At 43.0% G+C, this 21,040-nt stretch overlaps 1 protein-coding gene across 3 annotated transcripts in view; it reads right to left on the bottom strand.

Annotated features, from left to right (window-relative positions):
• nav3 (neuron navigator 3) overlaps positions 1 to 20,771 on the bottom strand; it is a 361,431-nt gene extending 340,660 nt beyond the window's left edge. For 2 of the 3 annotated variants that reach the window (XM_068050098.1, XM_068050099.1), the window contains exons 1-2: positions 19,986 to 20,033; positions 11,859 to 11,931 (exon numbers count right to left, since the gene is read on the bottom strand). In XM_068050098.1, coding sequence (XP_067906199.1) covers positions 11,859 to 11,931; positions 19,986 to 19,988 — 76 coding nt within the window. In that variant the 5' untranslated portion in view covers positions 19,989 to 20,033. Of the gene's footprint in view, positions 1 to 11,858; positions 11,932 to 19,985; positions 20,039 to 20,694 lie in introns of those variants that run through there. The other variant, XM_068050100.1, reaches the window with a different exon arrangement.
• Positions 20,772 to 21,040: the final 269 nt, after the last annotated feature.

Here is a 21,040-nt window from a genome sequence, read left to right as displayed (position 1 = left end):
GTGCGGTGGTTAATGCTGTTCTATCAAGGTTATTACTGTGCACGGGGGTTAATGCTGTTCTATCGAGGTTATTACTGTGTACGGGGGTTAATGCTGTTCTATCAAGGTTATTACTGTGTACGGAGGTTAATGCTGTTCTATCGAGGTTATTACTGTGCACGGGGGTTAATGCTGTTCTATCGAGGTTATCATTCTGTATATGTGGGTCAATGCTGTTCTATCGAGGTTATTACTGTGTGCAGGGGTTAATGCTGTTCTATCAAGGTTATTACTGTGCACGGGGGTTAATGCTGTTCTATCAAGGTTATTACTGTGCTTGGGGGTAAATGCTGTTCTATCAAGGTTATTACTGTGTGCGGAGGTTAATGCTGTTCTCTCGAGGTTATTACTGTGTACAGGGGTTAATGCTGTTCTATCGAAGTTATTACTGTGCACGGGGGCTAATGCTGTTCTATCGAGGTTATTACTGTGCACGGGGGTTAATGCTGTTCTATCGAGGTTATTACTGTGCACGGGGGTTAATGCTGTTCTATCGAGGTTATTACTGTGTATGGGGGTTAATGCTGATCTATCAAGTTTATTACTGTGCACGGGGGTTAATGCTGTTCTATCAAGGTTATTACTGTGCACGGGGGTTAATGCTGTTCGACCGAGGTTATTACTGTGCATGGGGGTTAATGCTGTTCTAACAAGGTTATTACTGTGCATGGGGTTTAATGCTGTTCGATCAAGGTTATTACTGTGCACGGGGGTTAATACTGTTCTATCGAGGTTATTACTGTGCACGGGGGTTAAGGCTGTTCTAACGAGCTTATTACTGTGCACGGGGGTTAATACTGTTCTATCGAGGTTATTACTGTGCAAGGGGGTTAAGGCTGATCTAACGAGGTTATCACTTTGTACAGGGATAATGCTGTTCTATCGAGGTTATTACTGTGTACGGGGGTTAATGCTGTTCGACCGAGGTTATTACTGTGCATGGGGGTTAATGCTGTTCTAACAAGGTTATTACTGTGCATGGGGGTTAATGCTGTTCTATCAAGGTTATTACTGTGCACGGGGGTTAAGGCTGATCTAACGAGGTTATCACTTTGTGCAGGGATAATGCTGTTCTATCGAGGTTATTACTGTGTACGGGGGTTAATGCTGTTCGACCGAGGTTATTACTGTGCATGGGGGTTAATGCTCTTCTATCAAGGTTATTACTGTGCACGGGGGTTAATACTGTTCTATCGAGGTTATTACTGTGCAAGGGGGTTAAGGCTGATCTAACGAGGTTATCACTTTGTACAGGGATAATGCTGTTCTATCGAGGTTATTACTGTGTACGGGGGTTAATGCTGTTCTATCGAGGTTATTACTGTGCACGGGAGTCAATGCTGTTCTATCAAGGCTATTCCTTTATACGGGTGTTAATGCTGTTCTATCGAGGTATTACTGTGGACAGGGTTAATGCCGCTCCATCAAGATTATTACTGCATACAGGGGTTAATGCTGTTCGATCGAGGTTATTACTGTGCACGGGGGTTAATGCTGTTCTATCAAGGTTATTACTGTGCACGGGGGTTAATGCTGTTCTATCGAGGTTATTACTGTGTACGCGGCTAAATGCTGTTCTATCGAGGTCATTACTGTGTACAGAGGTTAACGCTGTTCTATCGAGGTTATTACTGTGTACGGGGGTTAATGCTGTTCTATCGAGGTTATTACTGTGTACGGGGGTTAATGCTGTTCTGTCGAGGTTATTACTGTGTACGGGGGTTAATGCTCTTTATCAAGGTTGTTACTGTGTACGGGGGTTAATGTTGTTCTATCGAGGTTATTACTGTGTACGGGGGTTAATGCTGTTCTATCGAGGTTATTACTGTGCACGGGTGTTAATGCTGTTCTATCGAGGTTATTACTGTGTACGGAGGTTAATGCTGTTCTATCGAGGTTATTACTGTGCATGCGGGTAAATGCTGTTCTATCAAGGTTATTACTGTGTGCGGAGGTTAATGCTGTTCTATCAAGGTTATTACTGTGCATGGGGGTAAATGCTGTTCTATCAAGGTTATTACTGTGTACGGGGGTAAATGCTGTTCTATCAAGGTTATTACTGTGCATGGGGGTAAATGCTGTTCTATCAAGGTTATTACTGTGTACGGGGGTTAATGCTGTTCTATCGAGGTTATTACTGTGCACGGGGGTTAATGCTGTTCTATCAAGGTTATTACTGTGCATGGGGGTAAATGCTGTTCTATCAAGGTTAATACTGTGTACGGCGGTTAATGCTGTTCCATTAATGTTATTACTGTTCACGGGGGGTTAATGCTGTTCTATCGAGGTTAGCATTCTGTATATGTGCGTTAATGCTGTTCTATCGAGGTTATTACTGTGTTCAGGGGTTAATGCTGTTCTATCAAGGTTATTACAGTGCTTGGGGGTAAATGCTGTTCTATCAAGGTTATTACTGTGTGCGGAGGTTAATGCTGTTCTATCAAGGTTATTACTGTGCACGGGGGTTAATGCTGTTCTATCGATGTTATTACTGCGTACGGGGGTTAATGCTGTTCTATCAAGGTTATTACTGTTTACGGGGCTTAATGCTGTTCTATCGAGGTTATCATTCTGTATATGTGGGTTAATGCTGTTCTATCAAGGTTATTACTGTGCACGGGGGTAAATGCTGTTCTATCAAGGTTATTACTGTGTGCGGAGGTTAATGCTGTTCTCTCGAGGTTATTACTGTGCACGGGGGTTAATGCTGTTCTATCGATGTTATTACTGCGTACGGGGGTTAATGCTGTTCTATCAAGGTTATTACTGTTTACGGGGCTTAATGCTGTTCTATCGAGGTTATCATTCTGTATATGTGGGTTAATGCTGTTCTATCAAGGTTATTACTGTGCACGGGGGTAAATGCTGTTCTATCAAGGTTATTACTGTGTGCGGAGGTTAATGCTGTTCTCTCGAGGTTATTACTGTGCATGGGGGTTAATGCTGTTCTATCAAGGTTACTACTGTGTACGGGGGTTAATGCTGTTCTATCGAGGTTATTACTGTGTACGGGGGTTAAGCCTGTTCTAACGAGGTTATTACTGTGTACAGGGATAATGCTGTTCTATCGAGGTTATTACTGTGCACGGGGGTTAATGCTGTTCTATCAAGGCTATTCCTTTATACGGGTGTTAATGCTGTTCTATCGAGGTATTACTGTGGACAGGGTTAATGCTGCTCCATCAAGATTATTACTGCATACAGGGGTTAATGCTGTTCTTTCGAGGTTATCACTGTGCATGGGGTTTAATGCTGTTCTATCGAGGTTATTACTGTGTACAGGAGTTAATGCTGTTCAATCGAGGTTATTACTGTGCACGGGGGTTAATGCTGTTCTATCAAGATAATTACTGAGCACGGGGGTTAATGCTGTTCTATCGAGAATATTACTGTGTACGGAGGTTAACGCTGTTCTATCAAGGTTATTACTGTGCACGGGGGTTAACGCTGTTCTATCAAGGTTATTACTGTGCACGGGGGTTAATGCTGTTCTATCAAGGTTATTACTGTGCACGGAGGTTAACGCTGTTCTATCGAGGTTATTACTGTGTACGGAGGTTAACGCTGTTCTATCGAGGTTATTACTGTGTACGGAGGTTAACGCTGTTCTATCGAGGTTATTACTGTGTACGGGAGTAAATGCTGTTCTATCGAGGTTATTACTGTGCACGGGGGTTAATGCTGTTCGACCGAGGTTATTACTGTGCATGGGGGTTAATGCTGTTCTATCAAGGTTATTACTGTGCACGGGGGTTAATACTGTTCTATCGAGGTTATTACTGTGCACGGGGGTTAAGGCTGTTCTAACGAGGTTATTACTGTGTACGGAGGTTATTGCTGTTCAATCGAGGTTATTACTGTGTACGGGGGTTAATGCTGTTCTATCGAGGTTATTACTGTGCACGGGGGTTAATGCTGTTCTATCAAGGCTATTCCTTTATACGGGTGTTAATGCTGTTCTATCGAGGTATTACTGTGGACAGGGTTAATGCTGCTCCATCAAGATTATTACTGCATACAGGGGTTAATGCTGTTCTTTTGAGGTTATCACTGTGCACGGGGTTTAATGCTGTTCTATCGAGGTTATTACTGTGTACGGAGGTTAACGCTGTTCTATCGAGGTTATTACTGTGCACGGGGGTTAATGCTGTTCTATCAAGGTAATTACTGAGCACGGGGGTTAATGCTGTTCTATCGAGGTTATTACTGTGTACGGGGCTAAATGCTGTTCTATCGAGGTTATTACTGTGTACAGGGATAATGCTGTTCTATCGAGGTTATTACTGTGCACGGGGGTTAATGCTGTTCTATCAAGGCTATTCCTTTATACGGGTGTTAATGCTGTTCTATCGAGGTATTACTGTGGACAGGGTTAATGCTGCTCCATCAAGATTATTACTGCATGCAGGGGTTAATTCTGTTCTATCGAGATTATCACTGTGCACAGGGTTTAATGCTGTTCTATCGAGGTTATTACTGTGTACAGGAGTTAATGCTGTTCTATCGAGGTTATTACTGTGCACGGGGGTTAATGCTGTTCTATTGAGGTTATTACTGCGTACAGGAGTTAATGCTGTTCTATCGAGGTTATCACTGTGCACGGGGTTTAATGCTGTTCTATCGAGGTTATTACTGTGTACGGAGGTTAATGCTGTTCTATCGAGGTTATTACTTTGTACGGAGGTTAATGCTGTTCTATCGAGGTTATCACTGTGCACGGGGGTTAATGCTGTTCTATCAAGGTTGTTACTGTGTACGGGGCTAAATGCTGTTCTATCGAGGTTATTACTGTGTACGAAGGTTAACGCTGTTCTATCAAGGTTATTACTGTGCACGGGGGTTAATGCTGTTCTATCGAGGTTATTACTGTGTACGGAGGTTAACGCTGTTCTATCGAGGTTATTACTGTGTACGGAGGTTCACGCTGTTCTATCGAGGTTATTACTGTGTACAGGGGTTAATGCTGTTCTCTCAAGGTTATTACTGTGTCCGGAGGTTAATGCTGTTCTATCAAGGTTATTACTGTGCACGGGGGTTAATGCTGTTCTATCGAGGTTATTACTGTGGACAGGGGTTAATGCTGTTCTATCAAGGTTATTACTGTGCACGGGGGATAATGCTGTTCTATCAAGGTTATTACTGTGCTTGGGGGTAAATGCTGTTCTATCAAGGTTATTACTGTGTGCGGAGGTTAATGCTGTGCTCTCGAGGTTATTACTGTGCACGGGGGTTAATGCTGTTCTATCGCGGTTATTACTGTGTACAGGGGTTAATGCTGTTCTATCGAGGTTATTACTATGCTTGGGGGTAAATGCTGTTCTATCAAGGTTATTACTGTGCACGGGGGTTAATGCTGTTCTATCGAGGTTATTACTGCGCTCGGGGATTAATGCTGTTCTATCGAGGTTGTTACTGTGTACGGGGGTTAATGCTGTTCTATCGAGGTTATTACTGTGTACGGAGGTTAATGCTGTTCTATCAAGGTTATTACTGTGTACGGGGGTAAATGCTGTTCTATCGAGGTTATTACTGTGTACGGAGGTTAATGTTGTTCAATTGAGGTTATTACTGTGTACGGAGGTTAATGCTGTTCTATCAAGGTTATTACTGTGTACGGGGGTTAATGCTGTTCTATCGAGGTTATTACTGTGTACGGAGGTTAATGCTGTTCTATCGAGGTTCTTACAGTCTACGGGGGCAAATGCTGTTCTATCGAGGTTATTACTGTGTACGGAGGTTAATGCTGTTCTATCAAGGTTATTACTGTGCACGGGGGTTAATGCTGTTCTATCGAGGTTATTACTGTGCACGGGGGTTAAGGCTGTTCTATTGAGGTTATTACTGTGTACGGAGGTTAATGCTATTCTATCGAGCCTATTACTGTCTGCGGAGGTTAATGCTCTTATATCAAAGCTATTCCTGTATACGGGTGTTAATGCTGTTCTATCGAGGTATTACTGTGGACGGGGTTAATGCTGCTCCATCAAGATTATTACTGCATACGGAGGTTAATGCTGTTCTATCGAGGTTATTACTGTGTACGGGGGTTAATGCTGTTCTATTGAGGTTATTACTGTGTACGGAGGTTAATGCTGTTCTATCGAGGTTCTTACTGTGTACGGAGGTTAATGCTGTTCTATCAAGGCTATTACTGTGTACGGAGGTTAATGCTGTCCTATCTAGGTTCTTACAGTCTACGGGGGTTAATGCTGTTCGATCAAGGTTATTAGTGTGTACGGGGGTTAATGCTGTTCTATCGAGGTTATCATTCCGTATATGTGGGTTAATGCTGTTCTATCGAGGTTATTACTGTGTACGGAGGTTAATGTTGTTCAATTGAGGTTATTACTGTGTACGGAGGTTAATGCTGTTCTATCGAGGTTATCATTCCGTATATGTGGGTTCATGCTGTTCTATCGAGGTTATTACTGTGTACGGAGGTTAACGCTGTTCTATCGAGGTTATTACTGTGTACGGAGGTTAATGCTGTTCTATCAAGGTTATTACTGTGTACGGGGGTTAATGCTGTTCTATCGAGGTTCTTACTGTGTACGGAGGTTAATGCTGTTCTATCGAGGTTATTACTGTTCTTTCTTTTGGGCCTCCTTATCTCGAGAGACAATGGATACGCGCCTGGAGGTGGTCAGTGGTTTGTGAAGCAGCGCCTGGAGTGGCTATAAAGGCCAATTCTGGAGTAACAGGCTCTTCCACAGGTGCTGCAGAGAAATTTGTTTGTTGGGGCTGTTGGACAGTTGGCTCTCCCCTTGCGCCTCTGTCTTTTTTCCTGCCAACTACTAAGTCTCTTCGACTCGCCACAATTTAGCCCTGTCTTTATGGCTGCCCGCCAGCTCTGGCGAATGCTGGCAACTGACTCCCACGACTTGTGATCAATGTCACACGATTTCATGTCGCGTTTGCAGACGTCTTTATAACGGAGACATGGACGGCCGGTGGGTCTGATACCAGTGGCGAGCTCGCTGTACAATGTGTCTTTGGGGATCCTGCCATCTTCCATGCGGCTCACATACGGGGCTAAATGCTGTTCTATCAAGGTTATTACTGTTTACGGAGGTTAATGCTGTTCTATCGAGGTTATTACTGTGTACGGGGCTAAATGCTGTTCTATCGAGATTCTTACTGTGTACGGAGGTTAATGCTGTTCTATCGAGGCTATTACTGTGTACGGAGGTTAATGCTGTTCTATCGAGGTTCTTACAGTCTACGGGGGTTAATGCTGTTCTATCGAGGCTATTACTGTGTACGGAGGTTAATGCTGTTCTATCGAGGTTCTTACAGTCTACGGGGGTTAATGCTGTTCTATCGAGGTTATTACTGTGTACGGCGGTTAATTGTTCTATCAAGGTTATTACTGTGCACGGGGGTTAATGCTGTTCTATCAAGGTTATTGCTGTGCATGGGGGTGAATGCTGTTCTATTGAGGTTATTACTGTGTACGGAGGTTAATGCTATTCTATCGAGCCTATTACTGTCTGCGGAGGTTAATGCTCTTATATCAAAGCTATTCCTGTATACGGGTGTTAATGCTGTTCTATCGAGGTATTACTGTGGACAGGGTTAATGCTGCTCCATCAAGATTATTACTGCATACGGAGGTTAATGCTGTTCTATCGAGGTTATTACTGTGCACGGGCGTTAATGCTTTTCTATCAAGGTTATTACTGTGCACGGGTGTTAATGCTGTTCTCTCAAGGTTATTACTGTGTACGGAGGTTAATGCTGTTCTATCAAGGCTATTACTGTGTACGGAGGTTAATGCTGTTCTATCGATGTTCTTACAGTCTACGGGGGTTAATGCTGTTCTATCGAGGTTATCATTCTTAATATGTGTGTTATGCTGTTCTATCGAGGTTATTACTGTGTACGGGGGTTAATTGTTCTATCAAGGTTATTACTGTGCACGGGGGTTAATGCTGTTCTATCAAGGTTATTACTGTGCACGGGGGTTAATGCTGTTCTATCGAGGTTATTACTGTGCACGGGGGTTAAGGCTGTTCTATTGAGGTTATTACTGTGTACGGAGGTTAATGCTATTCTATCGAGCCTATTACTGTCTGCGGAGGTTAATGCTCTTATATCAAAGCTATTCCTGTATACGGGTGTTAATGCTGTTCTATCGAGGTATTACTGTGGACAGGGTTAATGCTGCTCCATCAAGATTATTACTGCATACGGAGGTTAATGCTGTTCTATCGAGGTTATTGCTGTGCACGGGCGTTAATGCTTTTCTATCAAGGTTATTACTGTGCACGGGTGTTAATGCTGTTCTATCGAGGTTATTACTGTGCACGGGGGTTAATGCTGTTCTATCGAGGTTATTACTGTGTACAGGTGTTAATGCTGTTCTATGGAGGTTATTACTGTGGACAGGGTTAATGCTGCTCCATCAAGGTTATTACTGCAGACGGGGGTTAATGCTGTTCTATCGTGCTTATTACCGTGTACAGGGTTAATGCTGTTCTATCCAGTTTATTACTGTGTCCGGGGGTGTTAATGCTTTTCTATCAAAGTCATTACTGTGTGCAGGGTTAATGCTGTTCTATCAAGGCTATAATGGTATATGGGAGTTAATGCTGTTCTATCGAGGTTATTACTGTGTATGCGGGGTTTGCCTTTCTATCACGTTTGTTGTTGTGTATGGAACCCCTGCTTTGCATCCGAGTCAGAAGTTGTGCAATCAAGAACCACTCCAGAGACATGAGCACAATGTCTAGGCTGACGATCCCCATGCAATACTGAGGAAGTTTGAGAAGTCATCCTTTGGATAAGACGTTAATCTGAGGCCCCGCCTCCCCTCCCAGGTGGTGGTAAATGACCTCATGGCACTATTTGAAGAAGAGCAGGTGAGTTCTCCCAGGCCACTTTTTATCCCTCAAGCAACAGATAAAAACAAATTATCTGGTCATTGTCATATTGCTGTTTGTGGGATCTTGCTGTGTGTAAATTAGCTGCTGTGTTTCCTACATTGCAACAGTAACTACACTTGAAATTTATCTCATTGGTGGTAAGCCTCTTTGGGAGGTCCTGAGGTCATGTTCGGCGCTATAGAAATGCAAATGCTTTCCTCTAAAATCTCCTTAAAGTAGATTAAAGTGAAAAGAACATTCCAGCTAACTCAAGTAAAAGCAAAATACTGCGGATGCTGGAAATCTGAAATAAAAACAAGAAATGCTGGAACCACTCAGCAGGTCTGGCAGCATCTGTGGAAAGAGAAGCAGAGTTAACGTTTCAGGTCAGTTCCGAAGAAGGGTCACTGACCTGAAACGTTAACTCTGCTTCTCTTTCCACAGATGCTGCCAGACCTGCTGAGTGGTTCCAGCATTTCTTGTTTTTATTCCAGCTAACTCTCTTGACGGGCATTGTACAAGCTAATTGACTTTGTGACCATAAAGTGTAAATTTCTGCCCCTCATTCATTTCTGCGTGTCTCAGGTTGCTGATACTAACAGCCTTTGGTGTTGTAATATAGCATTTATCCACCACTGAGCCCTATCCAAATGCTCAGGCAGTGTACAGACAGTGAGCGAGAAATAGTTGAGTAAATAGGACGGAGTTGTCTGGGCTTCAGTTGTCATTTAGCCAGGACTCACGGGCTAAAATTGGCCCATGGTGTATGGATGGACTATTCCAATCCTATGGATCCTCCAGCGACCAACTTGTAAAATTCCAACAGTGTCTGGAATTCCCGTATTCGTTCATTGCTCTGGGATGTCTGGGTTCTGTGGGAATCTCTTGAATTTCAAGTATTGACACTCCAAATTCCTTCCCAATTCAGACTGCCCATCCCATATTATTTACAGGAGTAACTCACTTTTACCAAGATCTTCAGTAATAAGACAGAGCTGAAGCTTGACGGTGATAGAACTACAACAACTTGCATTTACACAGCACCTTTAATGTAGTAAAACACCCCAAGGAACTTCACAGGGTGGTTATCAGACAAAATTTGACACCAAGCTACATAAGGAGATATTAGGCAGATAACCAGAGGCCATAAATATAAGAGCATCATCAAAAGAACTTTGGAAGATGTTGGGAGAAGATTCTTTTGTGTCGAGGGCTCTTAGGCACTTGTATAATATGGCATGAGGGTCAGTAACCGGAGGACACAGATTTAAGATAATTAGTAAAAGAACGAGAGTGAGAGGGATGAGAATTTCTTTTACACAGCGAGTTGTTGTGATCTGGAACGCGCTGCCTGAAAGGGCGGTGGAAGCAGATTCAATAATAACTTTCAAAAGGGAATTGGAGAAATACTTCAAATGGAAAACAATTTGCAGGGCAATGGGGAAAGAGCAAGGGATGGGAATTAATTGGGCAGCTCTTCTAAAGAGCTAGCACAGACTGGATGGGCCAAATGGTCTCCTTCTGTGCTGTAAAATTCTATGATTTTAAACTTAATGGAAAATAGATTGTGACATCACAATAAAAGAGATTACAGGGTGAGATTACTACAACTTTAGTGTCACAGCTTCTTAAATAGTTTCTGACTCGGGATGTGGGCTTCACTGGCAAGGCTGGTATTTATTGCCCTTCTTGCCAGTTCACTACAGAGGGCAGCTAACAGTCAAACAAGTTGGTGTGGAGTTGCAGTCACATATAGGCCAGACCGGGTAAGGACAGCCCAGAGGACATTACTGAATCAAGTGGGTTTTTACAACAATCTGATAGCTTCAAGGTTTCTTTTAACCTGCACAGTGGTGCAGTGGTTAGCACTGCAGCCTCACAGCTCCAGGGACCCGGGTTCGATTCTGGGTACTGCCTGTGTGGAGTTTGCAAGTTCTCCCTGTGTCTGCGTGGGTTTTCTCCGGGAGCTCCGGTTTCCTGCCAAAAGACTTGCAGGTTGATAGGTAAATTGGCCATTATAAATTGTCACTAGTATAGGTAGGTGGTAGGGAAATATAGGGACAGGTGGGGATGTTTGGTAGGATTATGGGATTAGTGTAGGATTAGTATAAATGGGTGGTTGATGGTCGGCACAGACTCGGTGGGCCGAAGGCTGTATCTCTAATCTTAATCTAATCTGATCCTGGCTTTTTTTAAAACTGAATTCAAATTCTCAAAATGTCATTGCAGGATTTGAGGTATAAGATTAACCGTGATCCTGTTGAATGGCTGGGCAGGCTCAAAGGATCTAATGGCCGACTCCGGTTCCTATTTCTTATGTTCTTCTGAACTCATGTTCTCTGGATTATTATTACCTTGTAAAAGAACATGCTAAATTCAGTGTGTGAACAGGGAATCAGAGAAACTTACTGATGCCCAAAGACGCTGTCAATTGGAAAATGAACTCCCACCCCAAACACTTGGAGAGTTTCAAACCTAAACTGCAGCTACTTTCAGTTGTCGGGGTTCAGAGGCCTACTTTCCTATCTTGGGGTACAAAGGCTTGGGAGAGGCTGGTGGGTGTGGGGGGAGGAATGGTGGGGGAAGGGCGCAATTTCCATTGCAGCATCAGACAGTCACAGGTCTCAGAAAGAACAAGTGCGAAGAGGTTTGGAAAAAACCCATGTAGACTCTCTCTATCTATGACCAGCCCAAAGCACCAATCAGCTCTCTCTACCCATGGCCAACGTGAGCACCAATCAGCTCTCTCTATCCAAGGCCAACGTGAGTACCAATCAGCTCTCTCTATCCAAGGCCAATGTGAGCACCAATCAGCTCTCTCTATCCAAGGCCAATCTGAGCACCAATCAGCTCTCTCTATCCAAGGCCAATCTGAGCACCAATCAGCTCTCTCTATCCATGTTTGATGAAACAGAAAGAGACCATCAAGTCAATGAGAGCATCTCATGTTCTTACCTTCAGCTGAAAGACTTTGAATGTGAACTCCCCTCACTGCCAGAAAACTGAGGCAAGCATCGACATTCTCAATCTGGAATAAAGCAGAAGGAAAGTACGATTAACGGGACACTTCTAAAACCCCAGAAATACAGCAAAAGAAGCGAATACTTCACATTCATTTCATACTGATCCATTCAGCAAAAATCTCACAAGAAATGATTAAACCTAATTTGGAGATTGCTACAAAGCTCTCATTGTCCCTGAATTGTGCAGGATGTTAAAGAATTCATCAATGCCTAATTCGGGACAATATGCCAATAATCCAAGCTACATAAAGCATGACTGGATTTGTACACTACAAATATTGGACAATGAAGGCATAGTGAATAGCTACACATCTCCTTGGAGGAGTGAATCATTGCCCAAAGTGACAGTGTGCAATGTGACACAGTGGCAGCTGTACCATGGTGGTAGTGTGAGAGTGATGGCAAATGTCAGTCTCCTAGTGCTCCTGCGAACAGCTGAAAACTCTTTCTAATGTATCTGCTTTGCTCAATTTCCAGCAGGACTCATTTCAGTTCAAAAAAAATACCTTCGACCAAACTCAGAGTGCTGTGAGCTCCCAAAGCTTTCTGAGAGAAAGAAACAACCAAAGAGTGAAAGAGGGAGAGAGAGAAAGAAAAAAGGAGAGAAAGAAAGAGAGAAAGGGAAAGAGAGGGAGAGAGGAAGAGAGGGAGAAATAGACAGAAAGAGTAAGCGAGAAAAAGAGAAAGTGGGGGAAAGAAAAAGGGACAGAGAGGAAGAGAGAAAAAAAACTAGACAGAGTGAAAGGGAGAGAATGTGAAAGAGAGAAATAATTTAAAAACTATTGCATTTCTATAGCCTCAGGATTTTTCTGAAGGGCAGCCATTTTAAGCATAGTAAGGTCCCACAATGAGGTAATAACCAGAATGTCTGTTTTAGTGATGTTAGCTAAGGGATGAATATTGGCCCCAGGACACCAGGGAGGACACCCCTGCTCTTCTTTCCCCTTTGAATAGTGGCCATGGGATCTTTTATATTCACCTGAGAGAGCAGACGGGGCCTTGATTTCACATCTCATTCAAAGGACAGCACCTCTGACAGTGCAGCACTCCCTCAGTACTGCGCTGGGAGTGTCAGCCTAAACTTTGTGCTCAGGTCTCTGGAGTAAGATTCAAACCCACAACCTTCTGACAGAGTCGAGGATTTTATCCACTGAGCTTGGCTGACACCCAAGCTTGTGCACGTGATGCTGGGAAGTGTCGAGGCTTCAGGGTGGGATTTCTCTTCAGCAGCAACATGTACGCAGCTTTTGGCACCTACAAGTTGTTGAAGAATTTGGGGGCTGGAGGTGAAAGGAGGCTAATGTCAAACTAAATTTGAGTTTTTAAGAAGATAGTCTGGATGGTCAGAGATCAAAAACATTGCCTTGCAACAAAATAAACCTCGCCAGTCTGATGCTCAAATATCAGGATAAATCATGTTCTTGTTTATATGCATTTTTCAAATCATTTACTATTTTTTTTAAAGCATCTCAGTGGACTGAGAGGGCACAGCAGGGAGTATTGCACAGTACTCTAATAATGGCATTTCGAGAAAAACAATCTCACCAGTATCAGTAAATCTAAGAGGCTGGCTTACTCTGCCCAAAAGTACATTCACAACCCTAGAAGGTCAGGCACTGATCAAACAGTGATGTAACGTGTAAGGGAGACTCTTTTCAAATGATTCTGGAGGCGTTCACAAGCAGGAAGCAGCCAAGGAAACCATCTCCAAAATGATTTCTAACGAAGCCTGCTGGCACAGTCCAACAGAGATGCTGGTCACCTATGTAATCCAAATATCAATGGGCTGTTGGTCAGCATGTTACCAGAGATTAGAATATTCCAGGCATTTTGTGGGAACCTACAACATTGCAGGAGTACAGTCACCCAGAGCTGTTAGGAAAAGAGATCTTATGAAGTTGATTTCACGTCAATTCTCTCCCTCTTTCTGAACATACGTCAAGCCAATTATTTTGATAATATGGAAGGGATCAACAGAGAAACAGAAGTAGGCCATTCAGCCCCTCAAGCCTGTTCTGCCATTCAATTAGATCACACCTGGTCTGTATCTCAATTCAATTTACCCACCTTGGTTTTGTAACTCTTAATAACCTTACCTAACAAAAAAATTATCAATTTCAGTTTTGAAATTTCCACTTGACCCCCAACATCAGCACTGGGTGGGCAGCAGGTTTTCCCACTGCACAATAAAGTTCCCAGCAATCAATATCATTTCCTCTCTGCAGCTTCAGAGTGAACAGACAGAGATCCCTGGGTTTCCAGTGTTAACAGTTTATCACGAGACCAAAGTCAGCTTGGACTGAGACTCCCCATCACCTTCAAATACAATTCATATTTCACCTTTTCATAGTTCTCAAGAAAGAAAAGACTTGCATTTCTATAACACCTTTCATATCCTCAGGATGTCTAAACGTGCTTTTCAGCCAATGAAGTGCTTTTGAAGTGTAGTCACTGTTATGATGTAGGAAACATGGCAGCCAATTTGCGCACAGCAAGATCTCACAAATAGCAATGTGATAATGACCAGATAATTTTTTTTTTCGGGATGTTGGTTGAGGGATAAATATTGACCAAGACACTGGGGAGAACTCCCCTGCTCTTCTTTGAATAGTGCTGTGGGTAATGTTTTGCCTAATTTTTCTTTAGCCTGTTTTATGCCCACACAGTAAGTTCAAAATCGCTGCAAGGCTGTGCACCCACAGAGCTTAGAGGGAACACTGGCACTGGGATCTATGACAACCACCCAAGAGGGCAGATGAGGCCTTAGCTTAAACATCTCATCCAAAAGACGGTATCTCTAACAGTGCAGCACTGCCTCACTACTGACCCTCTGACAGTGCAGCACTCCCTCAGTACTGACCCTCCGACAGTGCAGCACTCCCTCAGTACTGACCCTCTGACAGTGTATCACTCCCTCAGTACTGACCCTCCGACAGTGCAGCACTCCCTCAGTACTGACCCTCTGACAGTGTATCACTCCCTCAGTACTGACCCTCTGACTGTGCAGCACTCCCTCAGTACTGACCCTCCGACAGTGCAGCACTCCCTCAGTACTGACCCTCCGACAGTGCAGCACTCCCTCAGTACTGACCCTCTGACAGTGTATCACTCCCTCAGTACTGACCCTCTGACAGTGCAGCACTCCCTCCGTACTGACCCTCTGACAGTGCAGCACTCCCTCAGTACTGACCCTTCGACAGTGCATCTCTCCCTCAGTACTGACCCTCCGACAGTGCAGCACTCCCTCAATACTGACCATCCGATAGTGTAGCTCTCCCTCAGTACTGAACCTTCGACAGTGCAGCACTCCCTCAGTACTGACCCTCCGACAGTGCAGCACTCCCTCATTACTGACCCTCCGACAGTGCAGCACTCCCTCAGTACTGACCCTCCGACAGTGCAGCACTCCCTCATGACTGACCCTCCAACAGTGCAGCACACCCTCAGCCCTGCATTGCGAATCTCAGCCTAAATTTCGTGCTGAAGTCTCTTGTGTAGGACCTGCACCAACAACCTTTTGACACTGAGGTGAGAGTGCTGCCCACAGAACCATGGTTAACTCCAGTTCTGTAAAAGCACAGACAGATCCAGAATCTTTCTCCATGACAGTGTGTTTTGGCTGCCCTATGTTTTAGTGAGTCAGCAAAGTAGTGTTTGCTTGTACAGAGGCAACTGAAAATTATAACTGCACAAAATAATCCTGTTCAAACCCAAGGGAGAGGAATGATGGAAAGCAGCAATGACTCAACTGCCAGATGGGGCTGATTAAAGAAAAGCAGCATATGAACAAACGAATTAGGAGCAGGAGTAGGCCACTCAGCCCCTCGAGCCTGCTCCGCCATTCAATAAGTTCATGGCTGAACTGATTACTCCACATTTCCACCTACCCCCGATAACCTTTCACCCCCTTGCTTATCAAGAATCTATCTACCTCTGCCTTAAAAATATTCAAAGACTCTGCTTTCACTGCCTTTTGAGGAAGAGAATTCCAAAGACTCACAACCCTCTCAGAGAAAAGATTTCTCCTCATCTCTGCCTTAAATGGGTGACCCCTTATTTTTAAACAGTGACCCCTAGTTCTAGATTCTCCCACAAGGCGAAACATCCTTTCCACATCCACCCTGTCAAGACCCCTCAGGATCTTATATGTTTCAATCAAGTCATCTCTTACTCTTCTAAACTCCAGCCTGTCCAACCTTTCCTCATAAGACAGCCCGTCCATTCCAAGTATTAGTCTAATAAACCTTCTCTGAACTGCCTCCAATGCAGTTACATCCTTCCTTAAATAAGGAGACCAATACTGTACACAGTACTCCAGATGTGGTCTCACCAATGTCCTGTATAACTGTAGCATAACCTCCCTACTTTTGTATTCAATTCCCCTTGCGATAAACAATAACATTCTATTAGCTTTCCTAATTACTTGCTGTACCTGCATACTAACCTTTTGCGATTCATGCACTAGGACACCCAGATCCCTCTGTATCTCAGAGCTCTGCAATCTCGCACCATTTAGATAACATGCTTCTTTTTTATTCTTCCTGCCAAAGTGGACAATTCCACATTTCCCCACATTATACTCCATTGGCCAGGTCTTTTCCCACTCACTTAACCTATCTATATCCCTTTGTAGACTCTTTATGTCCTCTTCACAAGTTACTTTCCTACCTACCTTTGTGTCATCAGCAAATTTTGCAACCATACCTTCGGTCCCTTCATCTAAGTAATTTAAATAAATTGTAAAAAGTTGAAGCCCCAGCACAGATCCCTGTGGCACACCACTCATTACATCTTGCCAACCAGAAAATGACCCATTTTTGCTCACTCTCTGTTTTCTGTTAGCTAGCCAATCTTCTATCCCTGCCAATATGTTACCCCCTACACCATGAGCTTTTATTTTCCACAATCATCTTTGATGTGTCACCTTATAAAATGCCTTCTGCAAATCCAAGTACAATACATCCACCGGTTCCCCTTTATCCACAGCACAGGTAACTCACTCAAAGAACTCCAATAAATCGGTTAAACATGATTTCCCTTGCACAAAACCATGTTGACTCTGCCTGATTACCTTGATTTTTTCAAAATGTCCTGCTATAATATCTTTAATAATAGCTTCTAACATTTTCCCTAAGACAGATGTTAAGATAATTGGCCTGTAGTTTCCTGCTTTCTGTCTCCCTCCCTTTTTGAATAAAAGGAGTTACATTCACTATTTTCCAATCTAACGGAACCTTCCCCAAATCTAGGGAATTTTGGAAAATTAAAACTAATGCATCAACTATCTCACTAGCCACTTCTTTTAACACCCTAGGATGAAGTCCATCAGGACCCGGGGACTTGTCAGCCCGCAGCTCCAACAATTTGTTCAGTACCACTTCCCCGGTGATTGTAATTTTCTTGAGTTCCTCCCTCCCTTCCATTTCCTGACTTATAGCTAATACTGGGATGTTACTTATATCCTCAATAGTGAAGACCGATGCAAAATACGTGTTCAATTCATCTGCCGTCTCCTTATTTTCCATTATGAATTCCTCAGACTCACTTTCTATAGGACCAATGCTCACTTTGTTAACTCTTTTTTTTTAAATATCTCTAGAAACTTTTACTATCTGTCTTTATAGTTCTAGCTAGCTGTCTCTTGCATTCTAATTTTACCTTCCTTATCAATCTTTAGGTCATTTTTGCTGTTTTTTATATTCTGTCCAATCTTCTGACCTGCCTCCCATCTTTGCGCAATTATAGACTTTTTCTTTAAGTTTGATACTATCTTTAACTGTTTTAATTAACCACGGATGGTGGGTCCCACCCTTGGAATTTTTCTTTCTCGTTGAAATGTATCTATTCTGTGTATTCTGAAATATCCCCTTAAATGGAATAGAAATATTCCATCCAATAAAATTTTCATCTCAGCCTTTATCAGAAACAAAACCAGCAATCGAATTGGGGCAAAAAATAAACAATTTTCTCTCATTGCAAATCAATGTCTGCACATCTAATGAACTATCAAAGTGAATGAAGAATATTTCAGGGTATCACTCATTACTGTGAAACTTTTCTCTGCAGGTGGACTTCCCACCTGTTGAAGTGGATCAGTCGCCCCTCCCGTTTCCCAGAGAGACACAGGTGGACTCCAGATCAACTTGTACCCACTTGAACATGAGCCGAAAGTCTTTGCCTCCATTCCACATGCCATTGATGTCACCATAAAAAGCACAGGCAGTTAACAGAAACTTCCCGATTGGACAATGACAGGGGTAGAATTTCCACTTTACAATCGGAACCTCCGCCCAAAATGTGCTTGAGATTGTGTTGGTGAGGTTAGGCTTCAAGTTTTAGCTAAAGTTCATCTGCAGACTCACAAACCTAATGTAAAAACCCAAACGGAATGTAATAGTTTTTCATTCTTTTCATTAAAATGTATTCCTTGATGTGTGTAAGACCGGTAACCTGGTGCAGGTTTATCAACACCACTGAAAATGGGTTTCTCACCAAAAATAAGCATTTTTAATCAGTGTGTCCACTGCACCTGTGTGTAACTTGCTTTAAAATCACTGAACGTGACTTTAAAAGCCTAATCTGAACCATCTAATAGTTTCATTGGTGCACACTAGTCAGTTTCTTAGTAAATTAAATATTGTTTGACATGAGAATAGTTTTAAAACAGGCCGACTGGTAACTGTGCACCCAGGAAACTGACCACGGTTTGGAGAGCCTTCCGGAACAAGCATAATTTCTACCGTGGGCGTGGCCTGATCCAGGCTAATTGGATCTTGAAGCAGCATAAAAGATTGCGGAAAGCAGGAATGTAAGTGAAATAGGATGTAACTCACTTCCGTTGAAAATTCCCCAATCTTTTATGCTGCTTCAGTCAACTGATATTAATGGCATGAACAAACAGAGACTTGAGCCCTGACTACTTTTCCCACAAGTACTGTGAAATTAAGCACACTGATAAAACAAAGCCGAGCGTCACCTGTCGTTAACTGGTGGCTGAATGAAAGAAAAAAGACCTTTCAAGACCACTGAACTTCTAGAAGCATTTTACAGCCAATGAAGTACGACTGAAGTGTAATCATTGTTATAATGTAGGAAGCACGGCAGCCAATTTGCACACAGAAAGATCCCACAAACAGCAATGTGATAATGATCAGATAATCTGTTTTTAGTGATCTTGGTTGAGGGATAAATATTGGCCAGGATGCTTGGGGAATCTCTTCAGCTCTTCACAATAATGGACATTGGATCTTTTATGCCCATCTAAGGGGCAAGATGGGGCCTCGGCTTACTATCACATCTGAAAGACAGAACCTCCCATGGTGCAGCACTCCCTCAGTGCCTCAGAATGTCCATCAGTGCTACAGCTGCCTGCTGTCCCTCCAGGCAAAGTACAAACTAGAACTCTACACAAATGTAGATCATCTGGGACCAAATAGCCAAGGATATTGAGCAATGAGTTGTGAAGTTCAAAAAAATTAATTCAACTTCCCTTTATTAAGTGTGTCTTTGCTAAGGTCTACTCGTTAACAGATAATCTCAGAAGTGACTTCTGTCTCTCTCTTAGGTAAATGGCTGGTCTCTTAAAAAGTAAAGACCTGTAGCTGCTCAGTCTGACATTTGTGTGTAGCAGCATGACCTCTGTGCTTATATATAAAAGGCTATGGAGAGTCTAACTGGACTTAAGCATTAGAGTGAAATGCTATTTATACTCGACTGCAATCTATAAACATGTGGCCCCTGTCCATTCATTTGTTCCAAGTGACAATGATAACTTTAACACGCTCAGTGTTTGACACGCTCAGATGAGACAATTAGTTCAAAGTTCAAATTAATAACCTCTTACACAATTTGCACGTTTAATAACCTCTTACACAATTTGCACGTTTCCTCTCATGAGTGCAACATAACTCAGTCAACTGACAAACACACCTTGTGTTGATAATGAAGGCTGAGGTACATAATTATATTCAAAAACCTCCCACTGTGCTGATACAGTTTTCCTTTGCCTTTTTTGCATTATTTACCTATTCAATCAAAGTAAAGTCTTGAAGCATCTTACCATCTGGGCCTGGCTTCTCGGACAACTGTTGATGGCTTCAACCTTTTCATTGGCTGCAAAAAATGCAAACAGACAGTAAACTCTGGCTGGTAACTGGGGAGATCTCTGAAGCATTCATGCCAGAGTATCAAACCCCCTCCCCACGCACTCGCACTCACTCCCACCCCCACCTCACCACTCTCCCCAGAATCCAGGCAAAAGTCATGGTGGATCAGCCCCTGGAAAAGGTATTGATTACAGTACACACTCCCAACCTGAGCAATTGAAAGGAGAGAGGGAAAGGAGAGGAGAGAAGCACTTTCGCAAAAAAACTAAATTGCCAACCACGACTAACATGAAACTCTCAGCAAGTGTCTTGCCAGGAGCTGAGATAACATTTCAAGGCTGCTCAGAAAACCAGGAGACACTTTGCACTGTCAAAGCCCACACATGGGGAACACATGGTCTTACAAAGGCATACACTGACTTGCAGCAGAAACATTGTCCAATTTATATAGCTTAAGCTCCTCTCCAAGCGTAATCTAACCAGATACTCACTTCCTCTTACACTCAAAGTACTTTAATGTTCGTCTACTTCTGTCAAGAGTCTGTAATCCATGGAAATGTGATGCTGTATGTCAGGAAATGTTATTCAGTGTTGAACTCGCTGCAGATATATATTGTATGAAACTACTCGGCATGCACTAACCCCACCGGCTTTCATTCTCACCAATGATCTGGATGATTTCTGCCAACAAAACTCCATCGGCTACGTCCTGTTGCAAATCTTTGATCAGTCGTTTGTGACCAGACCTGGCCAAGTAGTGATTGGCCCAATCAGTATAAATCTGTGTAGTGAGAGAGAGAGAGAGAGACAGTAAAAATTCTTTCAGCACAAATGTTGGCTGAGATGCAAGAGCTATTTTGGATCAATCTGCCTTCCACAGCACGGGTTTTAAAAAAGGAAACTGCTTTGAAGAGATTTTACAGTTGCTCCTATTTAAATATGAGTCACTTTGAGCGAGCACAAAGGGTGGTGTCGTACTGACCACACACATTAAAAAAAATGTTGTTTT

Source organism: Heterodontus francisci, chromosome 18, assembly GCF_036365525.1.
Source record: "Heterodontus francisci isolate sHetFra1 chromosome 18, sHetFra1.hap1, whole genome shotgun sequence".
NCBI lineage: Eukaryota > Metazoa > Chordata > Chondrichthyes > Heterodontiformes > Heterodontidae > Heterodontus > Heterodontus francisci.
The sequence above is the reverse complement of the archived record's forward strand: the minus strand, read 5'-3'. Positions and strand labels throughout refer to the sequence as shown.